Here is a 24,614-nt window from a genome sequence, read left to right as displayed (position 1 = left end):
GCTGTCTCCTTTGCCTGTTTAATATAAAAAGACAAAGACCTGAGCTTTGAGTGATGAACCTAGAAGGCAAAGTCATTTGGAGAGACGAGTAGTGAAAAAACAGTAGAAATGACAGCTTTTCACTACAGCATCACAATGTGACACACAAGCAAACCAAAAGCTCTCTGGTTGCCTTTCATGGCCAGGACTGAAGAAAATAATATAAATAACAGATCCAATTAGTCATGAAACTCTTCAGGTGCAGTCTGACATCACCAAGCTGACTTGACTTCTCATTCCCAGTCTGTGACTGATTCCCATTGACCAGCAGGAGAGAGAGCTGGGAGTGATTCCTATTGATCAGAGAGAGCTGGGAGTGATTCTTATTGATCAGAGAGAGCTGGGAGTGATTCCTATTGATCAGAGAGAGCTGGGAGTGATTCCTATTGATCAGAGAGAGAGAGAGCTGGGAGTGATTCCCGGTGATCAGAGACCTGGGAGTGATTCATATTGATCAGGGAGAGCTGGGAGTGATTCCTATTGATCAGAGAGAGCTGGGAGTGATTCCTATTGATCAGAGAGAGAGAGCTGGGAGTGATTCCTGGTGATTAGCAGGAGAGAGAGCTGGGAGTGATTCCTAGTGATCAGAGACCTGGGAGTGATTCATATTGATCAGGGAGAGCTGGGAGTGATTCCTGTTGATCAGAGAGAGAGCTGGGAGTGATTCCTAGGTATTAGCAGGAGAGCTGGGAGTGATTCCTAGTGATCAGAGAGATTTGGGGGTGATTCCTAGTGATTAGCAGGAGAAAGAGCTGGGAGTGATTCCTATTGATCAGCATGAGAGAAAGCTGGAGTGACTGCTATTGATCAGAGAGAGAGCTGTTATAAATAATGCCCATTAACATTAACTTGAAAAAATCGAGTCCTTCTCTTCAGACAATAAGTTAAATATAAAATCTTCTGAAGATCTGATCTCTGTGTACAGGAGTGCTGGAGGCTGAGGCACTGTGTCCACTGTGGGTGAGTCCCGCTCCAACCGGCACAGCTCCCCCTGCTGGCTGCCGGCTCTACTGCGGCCACGGTCTCCACACCTCCTGGCCAGGCATGGCGACTTCTTTCGGTCCTTCCGGCGCTGCTCCGGTCCGGTCCGTCTCTCGTGACCCGGCACTGCCCTGCCAGCCGGGGCAGAACCCGGTGCTCTCTGGGAGTCTGTGTGATCCGTGGGGGGGGGTGCAGACCCCGAGTTTGGGCCTTTTGGGTGCCGGATGGGGGACGGCGGGCTGCAGGTGTCCCGGCCAGGGGGCGCGGCCCGGAGATCTGGGGGTGCTGACCGGAAGCAGCGTGTCCCCCACGCCGCCCGGCGGACTGAGCCAGGCCGCGGGCCCTGGACCCTCAGAGTCCTCCAGCGCGCGGCTCTTGGCCGCGATGAAGTGGCCGACGCGCAGCAGGCAGGAGCGCATGCCCTCGCGGTACGTCTGCTGGTGGCGCCAGAGGGGCGGCGGCGGCGGCCGTGGTAAGAGCCGCGGCCCCGCCCCGGCCTGGGCTTCCTCCCCCTCCTCCTCTTCCTGCTGCCCCAGCTCCGGCCGCGCGGGCCGGGCTCTCCTGCCGCCCGCCTCCAGCTCCCCCTTCAGGAAGTGCACCGCGCTCTCCAGGATCTCGGCCTTCTCCACCTTGGGGTTGCGCAGTTTCTGAAAACACAGACGGGAACGTCAGCCCGGCGCTGCTGGGAGGAGGGAGTGAGGTGTAGGGAAGAGGAGGCAGGAGGGAGGGAGGTGTAAGGAAGAGGAGACAGGAGGGAGGGAGGTGTAGGGAAGAGGAGACAGGAGGGAGGGAGGTGTAGGGAAGAGGAGACAGGAGGGAGGGAGGTGTAGGGAAGAGGAGACAGGAGGGAGGGAGGTGTAGGGAAGAGGAGACAGGAGGGCGTGTGGTCTAGGGAAGAGGAGACAGGAGGGAGGGAGGTGTAGGGAAGAGGAGTCAGGAGGGCGTGTGGTTTGGGAAGAGGAGACAGGAGGGAGGGAGGTGTAGGGAAGAGGAGACAGGAGGGAGGGAGGTGTAGGGAAGAGGAGACAGGAGGGAGGGAGGTGTAAGGAAGAGGAGACAGGAGGGCGGGAGGTCTAGGGAAGAGGAGACAGGAGGGAGGGCGCCAGGAGGGCTGGAGGTGTAGGGAAGAGGAGTCAGGAGGGCGTGTGGTTTGGGAAGAGGAGACAGGAGGGCTTGTGGTTTGGGAAGAGGTCAGTGGGATAAGGAGACAGGAGGGCGTGTGGTTTGGGAAGAGGTCAGTGGGATCAGGAGACAGGAGGGTGTGTGGTTTGGGAAGAGGATGCATGTGCTCTCTGTGCCCTTGAGCTCAGCACGGAAGTTGTGAGCTGCTGTCCGAAACCTCAAGTCAAAAGGAGACACTACTGGTTGATCTATTCCAGTAACTGCACTGTGAAAATAGTGCACATGAGCATTGATCCACATGCTTAGGAAAATGGCAAAGACCCTTCCTTGGGCCCTTGAGTCATTTCCTGAGGTGCTGTCTGTGTGGAGCTTGTATGTTGTCTGTGTTGGTCTCCACTAGGGGCTCTGGTTTCCCCCCACAGTCCAAAGACATGCTGGTACGTGATACCATGCGAGTGTGTGTGGTGTCTGTCTAACCTGTGATGGACACCAGGGGGCGCTACATTGACAACTGGAGGACCATCTAAGTCACTGTTTACTTTGTCAGCATCCACTGAAGGACCGCGGAGGCAAATAGTGGAAACGCGTACAGATCAAATCAGAAACGGAAATGAGGTGGCGGCGAGGAGTGCCCCTTCGCGCGACCCACCTCGTTCTTTGTGTTTTCCAGCAGCAGGACGCGCAGTGTCTCGAGGCTCTGGTTGATCCGCTCGCGCCGGCGCTTCTCCAGCAGCGGCTTCGGCACCTGCACAGCGCGGCACAGAGATGGTTAGCTCCTCGGACTCACCCCCCGCGAGCCGACCCCCACCCTTGTCTGAACCTAAACGGACTCGGAAGCATTACTAGAATTTTCTAGAGCCTAACACGCGTTTTCAGACCTCAGACCCCTGCGCAGGCACGTGAGACCCGTCAGCCTTGTGCTTAATAAACCATAAACTACTGCCCAGGTGTATCGGAGCAAGCAGATTAAATGCACAACCTTTAGGTCAGTGTCCAAAGATATGGCGTTCAGAGTCGAATCACAGAAAGTCTTTTTAAGAAACCCGCAGTACCTGCTAGCATTAGTACCGGTGTTGATATTGTTCACCTGCAGTGGAGCTCACGATCGCAGTAATCTGACAAGTATAAAAGTGACTCTGTACGGTCCGAAGCTGTTTAGGAGCGCGAGACTAACGCGCTGCGCGTGAAGCCGAGAGGCTGCAGAGACGCTGCGCGCGAGCGGTAGGTGCGTAGACTATTCAGCGCAGAACTCACGAGCTGACGAGCTGGGCTGGAATGAGCCCCCACACGGAGACGGAGGCGAATACGGAGCAAATTTAGATGGGCCCGAACGAGCATGGAACCAGTTTTTTTTTAAAAACTAAGACTAATTTCATGTCACGGCAAAACACACACAGAGATGATTGAAATTGAACGCAAAGCAATAGATTGAAATTAGCCTACACAAAAGAAATTCACATTTATTTTTGTCCTGTTACAACAGGCCCTACAATAGGAGCTAGAATACTGCCATTTCAATGAAATACGGTAAAACTATGGACGTGCTACAGTGGAAGGCTTCAGTTATACACTATAATGATACAGAAGCACAATCTAGGTGTTTAAACGGGGTAGGGGCAACAGTAAGTTCGTTGTACTCGTTGGAAATTATAGGTTCCTGTTACAGCGGGTATAAAGAAGTTACACGTTAAGAGGTGCAATCGAAAAAATCAAATTTCGAAACACGTATTTATTTCATTTATAACGCGCATCGCTTATTTCGGATTCGCTAAGCTTGAAGCTCGACTTCGAGCAAAGCCAACCAACCAATGTCTGCGCAAAACACGGGGAAAAAATGTGCATCAAAGCACCGCTTGGGAAAAGTTCGCTTATTAAAACGATAGTGGTTAAGAAAAAAAAGAATTAATGTACGGATTTAATGTATACGAGAGCGAATAAAAAAACGATTAGAGTGCCAAGGATAAAAATGCATTTTCCCATGTGCCGTGCTGTGGATTCTTAGATACAAATATTTGCGTTAGGGCTCTCTATGATATCTATTGCAACTTCCGTCCCATTTTGGATACCGTCCCAAGAAAGTTGTAAAGAAGCCCGAGTTTCAAACGGCACTAAAACAAAACGCACATGGTAAGCGACAATAACACACAGCTCAGAACACCGTTTACCTTTTTGGCGTCATGGGGATCCTGTAGCTCCGTGGCCATTACTTTGCACGACAGGAAAAGGCCGTCGGTCGGGAGACTCGCTCGGCGTCTCGGCTCTCGGGCAGAACGAATGAAACCCGGGCGCCAGCGGCGCGCGGTTCTTGTACCTCCACGCCGCGCTACGCCCCGCCCACCGCTGTGACGTCGGCGCTCACCGCCTCCCGCTTGCCGGGTACCAGGCGGCGCAACGGAGCAAGTCGGAATCTGTCCCCTACTAGAGTTTCGACCAGCCACCCAGGACAGGAGGATTGATGTGTATTGGACGGTCTGGCAATCACCCCACAACGCAGGAGGAAGGGAGCACTACCCAGGGAATACGTTTTTAAGAACTTCATAGCAGTGGCTCTAGCAGTGTCTACAGTACAGTCAGGTGTGACAGTGTGTGTGTGCTGGTGAATTCAGGGGGAGTGTGAGAGTAGAGGGACAGCAGTATTATTATAATAATAATAATTGCTTACACTTATATAGCTTTTCTGGACACTCCACTCAAAGCGCTTTACAGGTAATGGGGACTCCCCTCCACCACCACCACTAGTGTGCAGCCCCACCTGGATGATGCGACGGCAGCCATAGTGCGCCAGACATCAGCTATCCGTGGGGAGGAGAGCAGAGTAATGTAGCCAATTCATAGAGGGGGATTATAAGGAGGCCATGATTGGTAAACAGGGAATTTGGCCAGGACGCCAGGGTTACACCCCTACTCTTTTCAAGAAACACCCTGGGATTTTTAATGACCACGGAGAGTCAGGACCTCGGTTTTACATCTCATCCGAAGGACGGCGCCTGTTTACAGTATAGTGTCCCCATCACTATACTGGGGCATTAGGACCCACATGGACCGCAGGGTGAGCGCCCCCTGCTGGCCCCACTAACACCTCTTCCAGCAGCATCCTTAGTTTTTCCCAGGAGGTTTCCCATCCAAGTATTGGCCAGGCTCACACCTGCTTAGCTTCAGTGAGTTAGCAGTTGTGAGTTGCAGGGTGATATGGCTGCTGTATTGTCTCTCTGGTCTTGTCTACACCTGTGTGCTGGTGAATTCAGACTAACTGTGAGGGATGAACTCATACCCAGTATTTATCATTGTATTCCTAGGAACTGATCTCACTTCCGTACTCCTATAAATACAGAGCTGAAGGCAGAATATGGGCACAGACGCGGACATGAGCCACTCGTCTCCAGGCGGGACAATGGAGGCAATGAGAACAGCGCTCGGCCATGCCCGTCTTCCGCACTGGGCTCGGGACTCTGCGTGCCTCGCTCTGCACATCCCCCGCGGGGCAGCGAATCTAAACGGGCAATCAGAGCCCCCTGCCGCGAGCCCCATCAGGAAAGTGCGAGCCGGGACAATCGGCGATCGCCGACCGGAACTGGAGCTGACTGGAACAGGGGGAGACCGCAGCGCCGATCATCGGCAGAGCCCCCGAGCTCCGCCAGCGGAACGCACCCCCCACACCCCCGCTCCTCCCCACGCGTGTTTGGTGTTCCACGGCGCTTTCGTGGATTTTAAGGTGGGAAGGAGAAATAAAAGGCGCTGGTCTGATTTATTCCGGGATGAATCAGCGGGGGCTCTGTTGAACTAGTTCTTGTTTAACCGTTGTTCATGAAACTTTGTACAGATGTTAAGGGCCAGTACAGATCCCCACCCGTGATGTGAACTCGCAGTCTCCTAGGAGTCCAGAATGACGACCACGAGTCCACACTGGTTCCCACGGCACCGGTGTCGTTATACCAGCGATTCGACTTTGTTGAAAATCGCTCATTATTATTAGTCAGTAGCGACTTACGGGAGTGTCGGGGCTGTTCCCAGACAACACCTCGACTTCCGAGACGGCATCTGCTCGAACACGCCTGCGAGTTGGGCTCCCTTTACTAGCGACGAGTAGGGCTTCTCAAACAGGCCGAGGGACAGCCAAGCCACACGCCCCCTACCCGTCTCCTCCCCACGCCCTCTCCCCTCTCCGCCACCAGGGCCTCCCTCCCGCCAGACAATCCAGTTCAAGGCGCTTTATTGTCATGACCGATTAGTAACAAATCAGTGTTGCCAAAGCAAATTAACATAAAACAAAAAACTCCATTTACAATAGAGACACAATCATGAGATATTTATATATAAACATATGGAGCATTATTGGGTTTTAACAGGCTCACTGCTCCTCAGGCTGTGACAGGAGATCACATACTGGGCTGCCAGTTCAACTGTTCCATCCTCCCTCTCCCAGTAGGAACGGGAGTTTTTGTGATTCGTGCAGGTGTGGGATTTCTAGGATTAGCTGTGTAAATTTGGGGAAGAATGTTTCTCTAATCCCAGAATATCTGTCTCAGTGTAGTAGGAAGTGCACCTCTGTCTCTATTTCTCCCCGCTGGCAGTGGGAGCAAAGCCTGTCCTCTCTGGGCAGCCAGATCTGCCTCTGTCCAGTGTCTGTGTCCAGTCTGTGGTCACTCATCCCTCCTCTCTGGACAGCCAAGTCTGCCTGTGTCCAGTGTGTACAGTGCTTGTGTCCAGTCTGTGGTCACTGAGCCCTCCTCTCTGGACAGCCAGGTCTGTCTGTGTCCAGTGTGTCCAGTGTCTGTGTCCAGTCTGTGGTCACTGAGCCCTCCTCTTTGGACAGCCTATGACTGAGCCTGTAAAAGTCCCCCACGAGGCCGGTCCCAGCCGGACTGAGCAGTAGACTCTCAGCCTCTCGGCTCGCGGGGCTCCAAATCCTCGCGCCGGGGCTGGCGAAAGAGGGCGTCGCGAGCCATCACGCGCTATTCTTTGCTTCCAGCACCCGGACAATGCCGGGACCATATGTTTCGCACGTCACATCTACACACAAAAAGAAAGGGCGGCGACGACACCTCGGGGGCAGACAGTTCTCTCAGCTACGCGCTATGGGCCATCAGCTCAGGCGAGAAGAAAATAACAATAATAATGATAGAGGTGTAAGGACAAGGCTACCGGCCAGAGTTTCCCACGAGCTCACTCGCCCAGCTCGAGGAGCGTCCCCACGCACGGGCTAGCGGGAATTACCACGCTCTGAATATGAAAATAAAACGATGGCGGAGCCATCTTTGAAGATGGCGTGTTTTTCCTCATTTCCGTATCTGTTCCTTATTCTAAACCGGACTTGAGTGAATCTCCTGTATCGATCCTCACGGCGCATAAAGGATAAACGTGGCAAAAAGCAGATTCGCGATCAGCAGGGTCCGCTCACCCTGCGGTCTTTGTGGGTCCTAATGCCCCCGTTGAGTTATGGGGGCACTACTGTAAAACCGAGGTCCTGACTCTCTGTGGTCATTAAAAATCCCAGGGCGTTTCTCGAAAAGAGTAGGGGTGTAACCCTGGTGTCCTGGCCAAATGTTTTGCCCGATCATGGCCTCCTAATAACCCCCCTCTCTGAATTGCTTTCATTAATCTGTTCTCCTCCCCACAGATAGCTGGTGTGTGGTGAGTGTACTGGTGCATGACCCATGCGGTGCTACAGATTGACGGTGGTGGTGGAGGGGAGTCCTCATTACCTCTAAAAAAAGGGGCTTTGTGTCTTCTAGAAGTGTAAGCAATTATTACTATTATAGTAGTTTTACAACAAGTTTACAACTTTTGAAAGACCTTCATTATTTTATTAGTTCAGTTGGGTAGCTCCGTCAGCATCTGTAGTGTGCAAAGGAACAAGTAACAGGTTTGTTCCATGGTGAAAGAGAAGAGAGAAAACACAACGTTACGGCTCTGTTTTCTCTCTTCCCTTTTCAGCATGCAATACACCTATTACTTGTTCCTTTGCATTATTATTATTATTATTATTAATTATTAATAATAATAATAATAAGCAAGGAGAGACGGTCCTTTGACCCCCGTCAGTTTAGGAACCAGAGCGACGTCCGCCCACGCGAGAGCATGTGTGAGTCTGGGGTCCGACTCACTCGAGACACAGTTAAACTACGGTAAAAGCACGATGCAGTGTAGCCCAATGAAATCACGTACATTTAAAGTTAATTCCTGTGAAATCATTGCATCACAGTAAAGTGTAGAATAGCATAGTAAACCATGGTAAATGCACAAGACAGTGTGGTACAACTCAATAGAATCACAGTAAAATCTGAGTGAGGTGCAGTGATATCAGAGTAAAATCACTGCGAGGAGGCGCGTTAGCCGGACACAGCGGTGCGGAGAGTGAGACAGCCGGGGGAGTGTCATGGCTGGGGTCTCGCCCCAGTTCCTTCGCTTGCAAGACCTGACTGGCGATCACCCTGTCAGAGAGCAGCAGTGCGATTGCCTGGGGTTTCCTCCCTTTGGACCAGAGCGGAAAGTTACCATTGCATTAAGAACCGGAAGTCCCGAAGAAAGGGAGTCCAAAAATGTGACGTGTATGGAGATGTTGTGTCCCTCCACAGCTATCCGCTAGGGGGCAGTGCGCAGCAGTGGAAAGGCGTTCTGGAGCCCGTTACCAGAACGTCCCAGACTCGGGCCCCAGTGGTGCTGCTGCTTTTATCATGAGCACAGACAGTCTCACAGAATCCTCCAGGTTGCTCAACCGCGCCAGCAGGTTCTGGCTGGTTCTGGTGTGGGGGACCAGCAGGTTCTGGCTGGTTCTGGTGTGGAGGACACCTCTGTGATAGACAACGGTCACCTCCAGGGCAAGATCACGTCTGCGGAGCTACGCTTTAAAAATCAGTATATTGGGCTTTATTGTGATCAATTAGTCCATTAAGAGACGCTGAAAAGAAAAAAATAACGGAGAAGACAGGACAGGTTGTATGATTTACTAGATCTAGTCTAGTCTCTTATTTCATTTTACGAAAGTGACGATACCGCGCCATCTAGCGGACAAAATAAACAAGGACAACAGCCGAGGAAAATGATTGCAAAGGCTGGTTCTTGTCTCCTCCAATGAGAACAACAATTACCAAATTCCCTAGTAGTACCCCATAGGATTCATTCAGGAATCCTTCATTTTTCCAGGTCCTGCACGGTCAGGCAGGCAGGGTCCGACAGTCAGTGAGCCCAGATCTGGAAAGCTTCTCACACCCTCCTCCATAAATGAATAAATAATTAATTGATCGGCCAATCTAAGGCATTTCCAGCTCAGCCGAGCACAGGACCCCCCAGCCCTACAGGGTCAGAACCCACAGAGTGACCCCCCATTGACCTCTCCCCGCAGCCAGTGAGAACCAGGAATGTCCACCCCTGGATTCGACACCGGGGGCTTCAGCTGTCCTCTCTCTGATGCCACAATGTCACCCTGCAGTCAGCGGTCTCCCTTTGTCTCCCTTACAAATCTCTCAAACTCAGTTATACAAGTCATGCTATAGACCAGCTTTCAATTTGGGCCAATTCTGTCAGGCAGAGGCATGTCTAGAATTGGGCAGCCAGAATCCTGACCAGGTCTAGTGCAAGTGATCACATTACTCCTGTCCTGGAGTCGTTGCAGTGGCTTCCTGTCAGGTTTCGTGTCGACTTCAAAATCCTCCTGCTCACCTATAAGGCTCTGCATGGCTGGGCACCTCAGTACCTGTCTGAACTATTATCGCTCTACTCCCCACCTCACAACCTTTGCTCCTCTAATTCTGGTTTCCTTACTGTCCCCCAGTCCCCCACTACAGGTCACAGGGCCTTCTCCTGCTGCACCTCAAAGCTCCAGACTCAAAACCATCTTCGTCAGAAACAGTTTGATGTAACTGGTGTCTGTGTTTCTAACCCCCTGTATTTCTTTGTGCTCATTTTGTTATCTCCTATCCTCGTTAGTTTTTGTTCGTTCTTTTTTTTTACCTTGCATGTAAAATGCTTAGAGACTATACCTTTAAAGGCACTGTATAAAATAAAGTTGTTTCCTCTTTCTTTAGTAGTATGAGCATGAATAAGAGTAAGAACATGAGTATGAGTTTGAACATGAGAATTAGAATTAGGAGCATGAGTATCAGTATGAGTCTGAGTGTTAGTATTAGAGAAGATCACTTTATTGGCCATATCCAATTTTCTTGTATTTTTTCTGTCTTTTCACATACCCCAGCTTGCACTCCATGAGACACACAGACAGGGAGAGAGAAGCTTGTGGTCAGAGCGCAGGGTCAAACATTCATAGGGCGCCCCTGGAGCAGTTGGGGTTAAGGGCCTTGCTCAGGGGCCCAGCGGAGTAGGATTCCTCTGCTGGCCGCGGGATACGAACTGGCAACCTTTCAGTCACAGGCGCAGATCCTGAGCCACCGCACCAACCCAAAATCCTTACCCTCAAAGCACTGTATTTAAAGGCACTGTATATTAAAGCACTGTAAATTATATGTATATTAAAGTTCAGAGATATTCTTTATTAAAATGTCCTTTCATTCCTGCGTGATTAACGTCTTAAAAGGACTTACCTGGCAGCGGTGGGATTCGAACCCACGCCCCCGAAGAGACTGGAGCCTAAATCCAGCGCCTTAGACCGCTCGGCCACGCTACCTGACTGTACTAGTAGCGGCATGACTATGTGAATTAGTACCAGTGTGAGTACGAGTTTTCGTATCAGTGTGAGTATCGGTATTAGTGTAGAGTGTTAGTGTGAGTCGTGTGCTCACTATGCACCTGTAAGCAATGAGGAGGAGACAGCTGTGCCTCACCCACACCCCCCAGCTCCTGGCGCTCTGATCAGGGCAGTGTGTGTGAGCGAGAGGGAGGTCATTTCGCTTGCCTGGGTCACCAAGGGAAAAATAATTAGCGCTACCTGCCCCCCTCTAGGGTGTCCGCCCTCTCCATTTGAGCCGAGTCGGTTCCAATATCGCGAGCGCTCATGCGTTCAGCACGAGCACAAGGACAACAGAGACCCGGAAGGAAGTCATTACAGGATGAGTTCTGGGTCACAGCGAGATTACGGATTAGAAAAACAATCAAAACGAGCGGGACGGGATTCATTCGCTCGTCTTTGTGCGCGTGTCTCTTAAAGGGTATTGTTAATGGAGTAAAGCCCTGGAGCGAGACGATGTATCCAAACTTGCCTGTATAGATACACCGATACCCCACTTATGTGTCTGACGACGAATGATGATGATGATTATTATTATCCTTGTATTACTTCTAACTGCTCTCAACTCACAGCCTGATCTGGAAGGATTTTAATTCTGCTGTCCAGATAGGGGATTGTGTGTGTGTGTTCTTGAGAGTGCGGCTAAAAACATTGTATATATAACACGGAAGGTGATGATGATGATGATATTAACGTGAGCCAGCCCATTCCAACAGCTGTGTGGGAGAGGAGCTCTCTGGATTAGCGGTGCCGGGGGAGCCGATCTCTGCTGGGCTTCGCTCCAGTTGAGCTCCACGCCTCTCCGTCGCTCTGCGTGCTCGTTTTGACTACTAGAATGAAGGTTTCAGATTGACACGCTGTCGATCCGTGTAAATATTTCGCGCAAACCCCCTTTTCTGACATTTCGTTTTCAATTTATCCCTCCTCCACCTCAGCTCCGCGAGAAAATGGAAACACATTTTGCACACGTGCACGTGTCTGAGACACACAATTGCACATCACCTCCTTCCTACTGGGCCCGGTTCGGCGAATGCCCTGTGTTGTTGAACCCATCGCCATGCGGGGTGCTTTCTCCAGTCCCGGGAGACAGGGGTGTTGATTCCGAGACGCGTGACTTCGCCAGGCGTCAAGACTGACGCGCAGCGTTTTGTTTGTTGGGCAGATGTTCCTGGGATGATAAAACGTGACACCCCCCCTCTTGCCCGTCCCGAGACAGGTGAGAACCAGCCACGCGCCGGCCTGGGAAAGTTTGCAGCGCGCGAGCTGGGTGTCACTGATCTGAAGCTTCTGTGACGATTCTCCCCGACAATCCCCACACCTCTGTGATCGCCTTCGCTCAGAAAGGCGACTTCTCGTCACAGAAGGACAGCAGTAGGCGTTTACACGCCCAGTCATATACTGCACCACCTTTAAAACATTTACGACCGTACTCCATAGTAACAACAGTGTTAAAGGTGATACGTCAACGTAACATCTACTGCTACTTAATGCAGGAAATGTGCAATGAAGTCGCTGGAAAAGCACAGTAAAGTGCAGTAAAGTCTAGTGAAATCAGAATTAAAGCAAAGCAAAACCCAGTAAAGTCAGGTTAAAAGCACAGTGAAATCAAGGTAAAGACACAGTAAAGAGAAGTATAGCACAGGAACGTACAGTAAAGCAAGATCATGGGAGAGTGAAACCGTGGCCCCTGTGAAATAAACATTTCAGAGAGAGATTCAGGTACACTGTCCGCTCGCAGCCGGCTTTCTGCATTCATCTGGGATGAGCTGTATTACAATATATGTCGGGCATGAAGGAATGACAAAGAGAATTAAAAAAAAACCGCCTCCCAGTTGCTACTTCGGCCTGGGGCGAAGCGTGACCGTGGGAGCCTCCACGAGCTCCTCTTCTCAGGGGAAAGTTGGGTTTATAAGGTGCCGGAATGGCGGGGCGGTGAATATCAAAGGCGTCGCCGCCGCGAGAGAACTTCTCTCACCTGCTTGCCGGCTCGAGGCCGCCGCGTCTTTGTGCCCCTGCCGGCGCGGCGCGGCGCGTGTCCAGGTGATGAACACCGCGGCCCCGGGCGGTAGGGGAGGATAATGGACTGTTGAGTCAACTTGTGAAATAATCGACCTGACCCAACCCCCTGCCCCAGGGCTCGCGCAGGGCGTCTTGCGCTGCTCTAGAAAATAGTCTCTGTTCCCGCTGCACGCGTTGTGTTATTAATAGTGTATCAGAGAGGCTGGCTGCTCTCCAGACTCCGGCAGGAGCTGTGGTCACGCAATGAGCTGCAGCTCGGCGGAGTTTCCTCCTGCAGTCGGATTGTAAGCTGTGCTGGCAGGAGTGGGGATTCTGTTATAGAATGATGAAGATTTTATAAATTACATTTTTTAGACAACGTGGTATGTTAGATAATGTTCGTAGATTTAGCTGTTTGTTTTTTTAGAACGCTTACAGACATGAATACATTCGGAGTCACTGTTTGTGGTGGTCGGGGGGAGTGTCATTTCACGACACTCGTCATTTCTGTAACCTGTGATGAGACTGACCCGTGATTTTGATTTTGTTTTAAAAACCTTTGCGCTTATAGAGCGCTCTACAGGTAATGGGGACTCCCCTCCATTACCACCACCAGGGTGCAGCCCCACCTGGATGATGCACCAGTAGGCTCCCCACACACCAGCTCTCAGTGGGGAGGAGGGCAGAGTGATGAAGCCAGTCCAGAGAGGGGGATTATTAGGAGCCCATGGCTGGTAAAGACCAGGGAGATCTTTGGCCAACACACCGGGGTAACACCCCTACTCTTTTCGCAAATCGCTTCTGGCCTCGTGGTTGAAAGCTAACTGTAGTTTTTCGGGGTTTTGGCACGCGTCCATTGCTCCCCGCTGTTCCCACGGTGACGGGCGGCTGGGGGAGGCGGTACGCCTGAGCTTTACAGCACCTGAAGCACAGTAAACGTCCGCCTGTCCATTCTTCACGTTCTTCATTGTTCGATCGCTTGACCCACAGATTGACAGGCTGGCGGTTCACTGTTATGAATAGGGAGAGGGGCCAGTAGATAGATATTTGGGAGGGCGCAGTCTGTGCAGTGATGGTAATAAAGCACCACCCCCGCCGCCACAGGAAGGCTAGTGTGACTTGTGTCTTCACGCCTGCGGGGCGCGAGCCCCTCCGGAAGCAGAGGTGCGAAGGTGACACGCGCCACACTGCCTGCCTCGAGGTGTCACTCGGTTTGATGTCGCGGGATCAAAGAGGATGCTTTGAGCACGGCCCTGAAAATTACAATTAATTAAAACAAGAGAAAGAACGCTGCACTGTCGATAGTATTTCGCACCTATCCATGCGCCTTCTTACTTCGGGTCCTGTTGAGGCCAGCGAACTTGATTTCAGGTTAAAACAATTAGTGACTTTTTATTTCCAGAAGACTTTCTGGGCTAAATGCCCGAATTCATGAAGACTTTCTCCACTTTTTTATAGTTAGTTGATTCTCGTGTTTTTATTAAAAAATACCTTTGCAGATTTGATTTCAATATCACAGCGCGGTTCAAATAAACCGGCGCGACGGAGGCGCCTGCGCTCTGGTTTGCTCGCTTGCTGTCGCGGCGTCACACTGGGGATAACACTGAAGCCGTGCTCGCGAGAGGACTGCGTGTGCACAGAGACCCTCGCCTTCTCTCTGTCTCGCCCACCAGCGTCTCCGGGGGGGACATATTATGAGCTGAACTACCAGCTCATAATATGTCATAATATAATATGCCCACTATTGATAAACATACAGAAACGAGTATTAAAGTATTGGATGCACCTAAAAAACAGCGACCAAAAGTCCTACCACCACAAAGCCCTGTTGAGCCAAGAGCTGAGCCCAAAACAGAGCCCCCTGAGCCAGCTGGTCCTGAGGCTCACTGACCTGAGACACCGACACCAGCCAGCCTCAGGACAGCACTGCTAGAGAACCACAACCCAGATTAACCACATCACAGCACAGATCAAACAGCAATATCTCACACACTGGGACACACACACAAACACAACATAAACTGGAATGCTACAGAACCCTAAACAGACAATACACACTAGCCGATTATTTAACCAAGATAAGAAACAACAAAAAGAAACAGAACCTGACGAAGTACAGGCTCAGTGACCACAGCCTGGCCGTAGAAACTGGGCGACACAGGCAGACCTGGCTGCCCAGAGAGGACAGGCTGTGCTCCCACTGCGAGCGGGGATGTCACAGCCTGAGGAACAGTGAGTCTGTCTCCCAATAATGCTCCATCTGTTTACAGTATACATAAATACTTTACGATATGTCTTTGTTGTAAGTGTCTGTAATATGTCTGAGTTTATTTTACTTTTATTTTTGGTTTGTTTCATGTTAATTGTATTATTGTATTTGCTTTGGCAACACTGATTGTACCTATAATGCTAATAAAGCACCTTGAATTGAATTGAATTGAATATTACCAAGGGGGCTGTTTAGATGTTGCTCTTCAGCTGGAGGTGTCTGCAGGTTTTCAAGGTGTTTTTCACACATCAGCACGCAACACATGAGGCTGGTGGGCTGGGCCCAGTTCAGCCCAGGATGGAAATCTCTGAGAGCTGAGCTGGGGAGGCAGCCCGCAGGCGCAGGACCGGGGGTGTGTGGTCGGCCGGTGGACCAACCTGGGTCTCGTTCTTACTTTCAGGCGCGCTCACCCCATTTGTCTGAAATGCAAATGGAAAGATCAAAGAGGTGGGTTGCGCGTGTGTATGCGCTCCGGGGGGGTGTGATGCATGTGGCACGCTTTAGACGGTGTTGTATTTGTGTGTAAAGCAGGGTGGCAGGACGGGGCTGTTGTCCCAGACGGAAAGGTGCCAGAATCGCGCGTGCAGGCAGGGGAACGCGAGACCCCAGCGGGAGGGCGCGGCGCGACACACCTCGCGGTTTGGGCACCAAAACGACAAAGACAACACAACTGTTCCACACCCTCGGCACGGGGTGACCGCGAGCCGCCCGTGCCGACACGCCGCAGCCACACTTCCAGCCACAGCTCGAGGTACACGGTGTGAAATCCGCAGGGAAGCTCGTGGCAAGACATAACCGAGATGTACTCCTCAGTCTGGAACAGACTCTTAATACAAACACACCAGCAGAGACCCGGCAGGGCTCTAATTACTGGTATTAACTCATGCCCCACATAGCTATACTGAACCAAACACGAGTTCTGGCCGTTCTCCCGAGACTCTGCTCAGACATTATAGCTGTGTCATCTTACTGGCGAATTACCAGGTGAAGGGTAACACTTTCCTTTATTACGAATTTTTACGGATAGGCACTTTTGCTGGTCTTATAATGACCCCAGAATCAATTGCCAGTATTGTCAGTCTTGATTGTCAATTTAAAAATGAATCCCAAAAGATTCTACATTTTTTTTAAACCGACCAGTCGCAATTAGTAAAAGCAGTCATTTAAGTGTTATCGCAATGTTTTATAATTATGTTTATTACATCTACAAAACACTGTTCTAAAAGGTTTATGAAAACTTGGTATGAAATACACCACTATATTCAATAATTAGTTTCACCAACTTGTGGCTGGAGAGGCCCGCATCCCGTGACTATGGTAACCGCTTTGTTAGACCCCTCGCGCCACCTCTGAGGGAATTCTCGCTTCCCACGGCCGCGCGCTCTTCGGGGAGCGGAGAGTCATAAAAAGGGCGCGAAGGTGTGAGAGACAGACACCCTCGGCTCAGGCAAACGCTTTGAAATTCCCCGCCGTTTATAACGAGGGGACAATTCTGACAGGTAAAACAAATTCTAAGAAACAAGGAGGGCTGAAAACAAAAGGATTAGGTGCTGTAGGCGAAAGTTTCCCACGAGAAGGACTTACGCCTCGAGACCTGCTCCCACGACCACACGTCTTCTCCGAGGGAAACAAAAAAGTCACATAACAGGTAACTTAGGCTGGTTATCCCGTTTCTTTCCTCAGGGATGAATTTAATTTGATTTATTTTCATCTGTGTGCCTGTTAATGGGCAAACTAGTGTGTGGGGAGCTGCACAGACTGCCTGTACGTGCGTTGTCGCCTGAACGAGTCAGTCTGTATCCCTCCTTCAGGGGAGTGAGTGTTCAGTACACGTACCAGAGCAAAAGTACAACTAACTAACCTGTGTCGATGAACACGCCACACGTATTTCACTTAACAGATCGGTTACCAACTCACCCCGTGTTGGATTCGGGGTTACAGGAGCGGTGCGTGGCGTGTAATTAAATATTTTCACATTAACTCGTGAGTGTCAGGACCTATTCCACTACCGCTCCTCACCTCTCTCTTTCTCTTCCTCCTCACACCCCTTCGCCCTTATTCCCACGGGCGGCGAGCGTCTCTGATGTCCGCCACCCGCATCACAGCCGCGCAGGTGCTGAACTGCGGCCGCCGCCGCGAGGAGGGCGCGGGGGGGGGGGGGGAGGCGCGTGCACGAGAAGCTCGGAGGCGCGCTGGGTGAACTCGGCGCTTGGAAACGCCGGCGTTGGCGTGATCGAGAATAAAATCGTCTCACATCTGTGAAAGACCTTACACAACGAGATCTTTCTTTGAGGGTCTTTTTGAACCCATGGCACAGATATACGAATGGTGTTGTGGGAGTTTTAAACGAGCTACCAGCCATAGTTGTTACCCTGGGTGAGAGTAGAAACAGCTGGATGAGACCCCTCTCATCAAGACAGGAGGTAGCACTTTACACAAAGGGTAGTGGGAAGATGGAACAAGCCACTAAGCCAAGTTGTTGAAGCTGATACCCTGGCTTCCTTCATGAAGCTTCTGCACATAATCCCAACAGGGGTAGACAGGCTTGGTGGCTGCCTGCTGTTTGTCACTGCACATATGTTCTTCGGTTTCCTAACACTTCCACAGGAATCTCTGTCTCTACTGAAAGACCAGTGTCCTAGAGATACTTAGCCTAGGTTTCGATGAGGGATGCTTTGTATTGGTTTTTTTATCATTCCCACAGTGCAGCACAGTAGTGAATTTCTAGGTGAAGATACTGTCCATTAATAATGCACTTTATTGCAACAGCAGCATGGTACAGAGTCTTGCAACGCAGAAACATTCCAACGCACACTCATTCAATCAAGCACACTCAATCACTCCTCACAGCCCACTGCAACTCAGCAAGTTTTAGTTTTACCAGAATGTTTATTTGTTTATAACAAAATATACACATACACTTCTGGGAAAGAAAAAGGAACGTCCTTAAAAAAATAAATAAGGGTACAGGGCAGGGGGGCAAAGTCACGTCTCCCTGTAAATTGTACAGAAGGATAAAGCACCAAGGTTCTCCAGTTCTCATTCCTACAGAGCTGCTCTACAGGATCCTTCAATATTCATTCCAAACTCAGCTCATTTATACTTAACGAGCTTATTACCAAGCCTAAAAAGGGATTAATAAACTTGCAGTTTAAGACCCTAAACTTGGAAAAACAAGAATCAGAATGGGATGGCTTGATAATATTTACAATTTCCCCCTTCAAAAACAGAAGGTCTTTCTTGACATCTTTACAAACAACAGTCCTTCCTGCCCACCATGGATCCCACCGACTGAAACACTGGAACAGCAAATACCCATCATTTCTAACTGAATGCATAACATTTGAAAATAAAAGACGTCTAAAAGAAAAGTTCTCACAGAGAATAAAATACCATAGTTGCGTTTCGCTAGTCTACTGCTTGGCTACACAGAGCTCAAGAAACTGGGGCCAGGCTCAGAGCGCTCCAAACCCCCCCAATCACTGCAGAACCAGAACCACAGGAAAAGGAAAAACAGGATCTGGGTCTGATCTCTGGACAAGCAGCTCTCGCTGCAGGTCAGAAGTGAATCGTATTCTGAATAGTGTTCTGCAGGAGGAACTCGAGAGGAGAGCAACACAACGCGTGAGAGAGCCGTCCGGGGCCCCGGCTCCAGGTGCCGCCTCTCCGCATGCGTCTCTGTGCAGGTCACGTCGGATCCAGCCTGCTGGTCTACGGCCAGGGTCTCCACACTGCGCTGCCCTGGCTGTTATGCAGGGCCGAGGGGCTCTGCGCCTCAGGGAGAGTCCGCCCAGGCGTCCGGGTGACTCTGGGTGAGCGCCTGCGACAGTTGGGGTCCTCGGAAGCCAGCGGGGCTCTGTGGGGTGTCCGGCGAACAGACATGGCATGCGGCGTGGAGGTGGAGGGGCAGCCGGCGCCCCCGAGCGCGGTGCAGGGTGACAGCCCGCAGGGTGAGTCCGGGCGTCGCTCGGAAGGGGAGACTGTCTTCGCCCCGCCCTGTCTGGAGGGGGCGCTGGTCAGCTGTGTGGAGTCCGTCAGAGGGCCGGCAGCCCTGGCTCTCTCCATCAAGCACTGGCAGAATCGGTCGGCCAGCGCTCTCTGCTGTGCTCCCTCCTCCGCCTCTCTCCCGCTGGAGCGCAGGAAGCACACGGCTCGCTTCAGGCAGGCGGAGAACCCCTCCTGGTACTCCTGGTCCAGCCCGCTCCTCTGCTGCAGGAACAGGACAGCATTCTCCAGGATTTCTGCCTTCTCCGCCCGCGGGTTAGCCAGACTCTGAGGGAGAGAGAGGCATTAATACAGGTACTATATGTCCATGAGACAGAGGCACTGGGCAGGGGTAGGCTGTGTCCTGGTTTGAACCCCACAGCTCGACTGCTGTGGAAAGTCTCCTAAGTGGCAGATGATTGCTGCAAGCGGTCATTGCAAGGAGCCAAGTTGCACAGCGCCCCAGAGCCAACCAGAGGATAGTGGCAGTGTTGGGGTAGTGCGGGAGAAGGGAGAAAGGCGGCGGAGCTCACCTGCACGTGCGCCCCCTGCAGCAGCAGCTCTCTTAGGCTCTCCAGACTGCGGTTCATCCGCTCGCGCCGCCGCCTCTCCATCAGCGGCTTGAGAAGCTACAGGGCAGAGAGGGGGCGGGGTTAGAAGGCAATCTTGCAGATGGAGACAATACACGTTCACCAGGAAAGAACAGCGCACCAGAAAAAGTAAAGTAACGAGATGAACAACAACGTTTTACAGCATATTAATGGATCAACCAAGTAAAGTATGAAAATTAACGACACAGAAATTTAATGAATGTAAACGAACTTTGTCAGTGGAAGTAACAACGTCATTTTGTGCTTAATATTATATCATGAAACCTTCATGCCAAGAGCTTTAAAATGATCAAATGTGCGGTAACCATTCACCAGTTTAAATATCTTGACAAGTCATCTGAGTTTCTGCAGCGAAACATACAGAGCGTTTTCTACCTGCGGGAGGACTGCGGCAGGGTGCGACCTGAGCGCGTTTAGCAACTCGGGTTAGGAATAGCTCAACAAGTAGCAAAACTGCTCACAAGTTGCAAAAGATGCGCAGAGCTAAGGTATTAGTGTTCGGTGCGAACACACATCGAGTTCTATAGGAAATGAAATAAGGACAATCTGCTTTCAAGCGTGTTTCATATATCTCAAAAGATTTTAAACGCTTTTAAACTTTGGTTGAATACGCTATATGCTCAGTTCCTAAGTATAGCCCGCGTATAACTAAAATGAAAAGGGTGTAATGTATACGTGTGCTGTACATTAAAACCCCTACTGTATCTATAAAAGCGGTTTACCTTTCTGTTCGGCTTCTCGTCCTCCGGCTGTGTCGCTCCTAGCAGCTTCATCGCACTTCTGGTTCGGTTCTGACTGAGGCGATCCGGTGAGTCCGTGTGCGGAACAGCGGTAAACTGAGCGACTCTGATCAGGCTGTCGGTCGAGGTATGCCGGTGTCCACTTAGGGCTGCGAGATCGCTGCGTCTCTGTTACGAATGATACCTGCAGGCTGAGCGAGGGCAGGTTTTAAAAGTCGAAGCGGAAGGGGGGTTGAGTCTCCGCCCCCTCGCCCAGAAGGCCCCGCCCCCCTCGCCCTCTCCTTTTCCATTCAGTCCCGTTTAAAAAACGGGAGTGGTGCCGGTGCTCACAGAGCACGCCCGGAGTAATGGGTGTACCTCAGAAAGTCTCACTAGGGGGGCAAAATAAGTGGGGGGAAGGGGGTGATTTTCTGTGGAGTAAAATAACGAGTTCATGATAACCTCCTTGCAAAGCCATTATCACGATACCAGACGGTAGTATAGTGTGAGTTTAATACTTTCTAAAGGTCGAATACCTATTTTAAAAGCCCGTCGAGAACATACCGCTATTGTTCCGATCTAACGAACACACAAAAGGTAACAGTGCTCAGTGATGGTGAAGTTTCAAAATTTAAAGCACAGAAGGAATTGTTTTACACGCATCATCAAAGCCTCTGCATCTCCGAAAACATATTAAATGAGAGAGTGAAAGATTAATATTCTCGAGCTGTATACGTAGGCCTATCTCTCTGTGTGGCGTGTTGTATATACCATTCGGATTCTCGGCTGTGGTGCGGCTTTACAACTTTTAAAATACCTTCATTATTATATTAGTTCAGGTGGGTAGCTGCGTCAGCATCTGTAGTCTGCAAAGGAACAAGTCATAGGTTTGTTCCATGCTGGAAAGAGAAGAGAAAAAACACAACGTTACGGCTCTGTTTTCTCTCTTCCCTTTTCAGCATGCAATACACCTATTAGGTGTTCATTATTTTATGTTTTGCTTTTTGACGCAATGATGAAAAGCAAATTCTCTGATACTGTACAACTTTCATCCAGGGCTACGAACATCCCCTTATACTCGGGTCAACATTATGGCTGGGCACATTCCCGCAACCCTGTGTGTAAACACTTGACTCCTGGTCTCCTGCTCTCGGCTTTAAAAACGCACTTTCAGAAAGCGCGATCTGTGGCTCGAACGAATTTTAAATCTGTTTAACTCACATTTCAGTTTTGCAACGCGCCAGAGCGTGCGATGCGCAGTAACACGGGTACAGTATACGCGTGTGCTTTTATTGGGAGTATTTCTTAACCCACTCCAGGTGCTTGTATCGTTAGGTTTACGATACGAGTGATAATACAGCATCACCCAATGATCGTTGATCAAGTGTGGCTCAGCTGTGGGATTTATGAAGACTCAGTTACTGCTTGTGTGGAGGTGAACCCCCCCCACACACACACACAACGCGAAACACGAGTTCGTAGCCCGGATTCCCTTTCCCTTTCACACCGGCAATCTGAGGCCGATGGAGAGGTGTCGATGTGTGTGTGTGTGGGGGGGGGGATTCCAGTACACGCGCCTCGCCTGCAAAGCGAGAGATCCCCCCCTCTTCGGCGGCTTCAAAAGCTTTCAAGCGCGCCGACAGCTCCTCGCCGCAACCCGGCCATTCTGACAGGTCATAAAAGAAATGATGCCAATTACAATAGCCCGGGGTGACGAGCTGGGATTTCTCGGGAGAACTTTGGCCCAGAGCTGCTCCCACGCTCGCGCCTCTCCACCAGGATTTGGGGATTTTGGATGGAGTGAGGAAGAAGGAGGGGGGCATACTTTAATGACGATTTGAATACCACACCTGGAAGAGACTGCTGAAAAACAGACCGAATCTCACTAATTTAACCACTTTGCCAACCCAAGCCATAGAAGAACAGGAGGCACTGCTTTATGCAAAGGATGGTGGGAGTGGGGAACAAGCCGTGCAGCTCTCTTTCAAAATCACAGCTGGATGAGATTCTGGGGCCTGGTTGTGTCCATCTCGTTTATATCCTTTCCAGGGCTCTTATCCTGTTAAGATCTTGCCCAGCCTGACCTCCAGTCTAACTCGCATATTTTATTAAGGAGGTTAGTGGGGAAGAACTTTAGAATCGGTTCAGGAATACAGAACCGTTGTAAAAAAAAAAGGAAATTAAACCCGTCTTGATGGAATTAATAAAACGCCACAGACTCGGGGTTTGCGGCTTCCTCAGCGCGCTCGGAGCCGGTCTGCCCTATCCCGCGTTCCCCCGGGTGCCCCAACGCCCCGATCCCTTCGGACAGAGCAGCTCCTCTGCTGGTGCCACCCAGGACCTTCCGCGCGAAGGAAAGTGGGGTGTCGCGTGCGCGGAGCCCGGGGTTCATTGTGTCCACAAGCCACAAGCCCCGAAGTTCTGAAAATGCTCTCTGTGGAGTTCACGTGACCTTTGGCTGCTTTGAAAGCTCTATAAAACAAACAAAAAAAAGATTTATTAGGATGTTCGGATGTTCAGAATTTTCAGTTGAGAAAGACTCCCCCCCAAAGAAAGTAAACTAAAGTAACCTATTTTAATTTAATTCGTACAATGTGGCGCACAGGGGTTAGTGGGTGGTTTGGGGTGGAGAGCGCTGACGTGATGAATATTAGTTTTCAAACGCTCTCCTTGTTCCTGCTGCAAACCCCTTTCTGTCCCTTTTTAATTTCCTGCTTTCTCCTCGGTGCTTGTTATTCATGCAGGATTAATCCTCCCCGGGGGGCACGCCGTGCGGTAATTGCCGGAGCGGGCTCTCGGTGCGGGTTCTCGTCGAGCTCCGCCGAGCACTTCATTGCAATAAGAATGGGCCGGGCGCCGCGGGGGAGCGCGCTCTGGGATGCGCCGCTGCGGAGTGTTTGTTGGGGAGGCGGGGGGGGGGGGGGTGTGTGTCGCGCGCCATTGCTTCAGCGCACCGCTGGCTGCGCGAGCTCAATGCATCACTTTGGCCAACATCTGGCCTCGTGGCCCCTCGTCCAGCCCCGGTGATTAGAAGCTGTGTCTCGCTCTGCTGCAGCGCAATTAAACCCTCCATTCATGTGTTAAAGGCGACGGGACGGGGTGGGGGAACAGGCTACTGTCATGCTCCCCAGTGTCTCCTCTGCTGGTTCCTGAGCTCTGCAGGCGAGTTGGAAACACACATATCGAATAGCATGCATTCTCCCACCACTGGAGGTGCCTGGTGCTCTAATAATAACAATAATAATGCCGCTACAAGAAGAAAAATAATTTATTCAACATATAATTGCTTTCCACCTATATAGCAATTTTCTGGGCACTCCGCTCAAAGAACTTTACAGGTATTGAGGACTCCCCTCCAACCTACCAACAAGTACCCCCACCTGAATGATGCACCAGTAAAACTCACCACACATCAGCACTCAGTGGGGAGGAGAACCGAGTGGTGAAGCCAGTTCATAGATTGCTAGGAGGCTGTGCTTGGTAAAGGCCAGGGGGAACTTTGGCCAGGGCACCGGGGTTACACTCCAGGTCCAGTCCCTCTACAGCCCCCTTAGGCTCCCAGACCTGCTTTTCTGGACAGCTGGCTGCTGGGGTTGGAAGAGACGGAGCGCTGGAGTCCACAGCAACCCTGTTCCTGGAGGAACGCTGATGGATGGGCCTGCTGAGGTTTCTTAGTCCAGTCCCGACTGTCCAAAACAGGCGACGTCCAGGCCATGATCTCCAATGACCCAAACAGATCCTTACACAGTCTATCCTCAGCTTCCTGAGCGTTAATTCCGGTCCAGAGGCTCACTGCTAAATGATCAACTAATTAACACAGGTCAGACTGATTTTTTTTAAAGAAAATAAACTTTATTACCATTTTATTTTTACAAAAAATACAATTCTAACATAACATTTCTACAAGTTTAAAAAAGGTGGAACTCACTCTCCTTGAGGCTATCAATTAAAAAAAAATCAGATATGATAAGATAACCGGATATGATAGACAGGTCAGGGGAAAGAGCAAACGCAGCTTGAGGAAGTGAGGAAGTGACCCCTGAAACAGTCAGGAGCATGATGACCTTTTCTCTAGATAAAAAACGAACTCTAACTCTAGTTAGAAAACAGGCAAGCGATACCTGGAGAGCTGTTTCAATCACAACATTAATTAAGGGCTTGTTTTCCACTGCCCTAACAAGGTTTTATCTACAACAATGTGGTCACCGTTA

General features: G+C 50.7%; 2 protein-coding genes and 1 non-coding gene across 3 annotated transcripts; all 3 read right to left on the bottom strand.

Annotated features, from left to right (window-relative positions):
- Positions 1-4: 4 nt before the first annotated feature.
- On the bottom strand, positions 5-4,538 carry LOC148672553 (transcription factor HES-7-like). The gene is made up of 3 exons (XM_088628379.1): positions 4,308-4,538; positions 2,792-2,887; positions 5-1,667 (listed from the first exon to the last, which is right to left on the bottom strand). The coding sequence occupies exons 1-3, from the start codon at positions 4,344-4,346 to the stop codon at positions 1,047-1,049; spliced, it is 756 nt and encodes a 251-aa protein (XP_088484505.1). The 5' UTR covers positions 4,347-4,538; the 3' UTR covers positions 5-1,046.
- A 6,142-nt stretch (positions 4,539-10,680) lies between these two features.
- trnal-uag (transfer RNA leucine (anticodon UAG)) lies at positions 10,681-10,762 on the bottom strand. Its single transcript has one exon. It is a non-coding gene; the product is annotated as a tRNA-Leu (tRNA).
- A 7,143-nt stretch (positions 10,763-17,905) lies between these two features.
- LOC148672551 (uncharacterized) lies at positions 17,906-20,618 on the bottom strand. The gene is made up of 3 exons (XM_088628378.1): positions 20,407-20,618; positions 19,607-19,702; positions 17,906-19,361 (listed from the first exon to the last, which is right to left on the bottom strand). The coding sequence occupies exons 1-3, from the start codon at positions 20,455-20,457 to the stop codon at positions 18,801-18,803; spliced, it is 708 nt and encodes a 235-aa protein (XP_088484504.1). The 5' UTR covers positions 20,458-20,618; the 3' UTR covers positions 17,906-18,800.
- Between the last annotated feature and the right edge of the window lie 3,996 nt (positions 20,619-24,614).

Source organism: Lepisosteus platostomus, chromosome 4 (assembly GCF_059453375.1).
Source record: "Lepisosteus platostomus isolate fLepPlt1 chromosome 4, fLepPlt1.hap1, whole genome shotgun sequence".
Classification (NCBI taxonomy): domain Eukaryota; kingdom Metazoa; phylum Chordata; class Actinopteri; order Semionotiformes; family Lepisosteidae; genus Lepisosteus; species Lepisosteus platostomus.
Note: the sequence above shows the minus strand (reverse complement) of the source record. Positions and strands in the feature narration are given on the sequence as shown.

What these genes read in the sequence shown, in the direction of transcription:
- LOC148672553 (XM_088628379.1), bottom strand. Translation starts at nt 4,346, where the DNA reads ATGGCCACGGAGCTACAGGATCCCCATGACGCCAAAAAG. An exon ending in ATCCCCATGACGCCAAAAAG is followed by an intron (nt 2,888 to 4,307) that starts GTAAACGGTGTT and finishes CGCGCTGTGCAG; the next exon opens with GTGCCGAAGCCGCTGCTGGA. An exon ending in TGGAAAACACAAAGAACGAG is followed by an intron (nt 1,668 to 2,791) that starts GTGGGTCGCGCG and finishes CTGTGTTTTCAG; the next exon opens with AAACTGCGCAACCCCAAGGT.
- LOC148672551 (XM_088628378.1), bottom strand. Translation starts at nt 20,457, where the DNA reads ATGAAGCTGCTAGGAGCGACACAGCCGGAGGACGAGAAGCCGAACAGA. An exon ending in ACGAGAAGCCGAACAGAAAG is followed by an intron (nt 19,703 to 20,406) that starts GTAAACCGCTTT and finishes TCTGCCCTGTAG; the next exon opens with CTTCTCAAGCCGCTGATGGA. An exon ending in TGCAGGGGGCGCACGTGCAG is followed by an intron (nt 19,362 to 19,606) that starts GTGAGCTCCGCC and finishes TCTCTCCCTCAG; the next exon opens with AGTCTGGCTAACCCGCGGGC.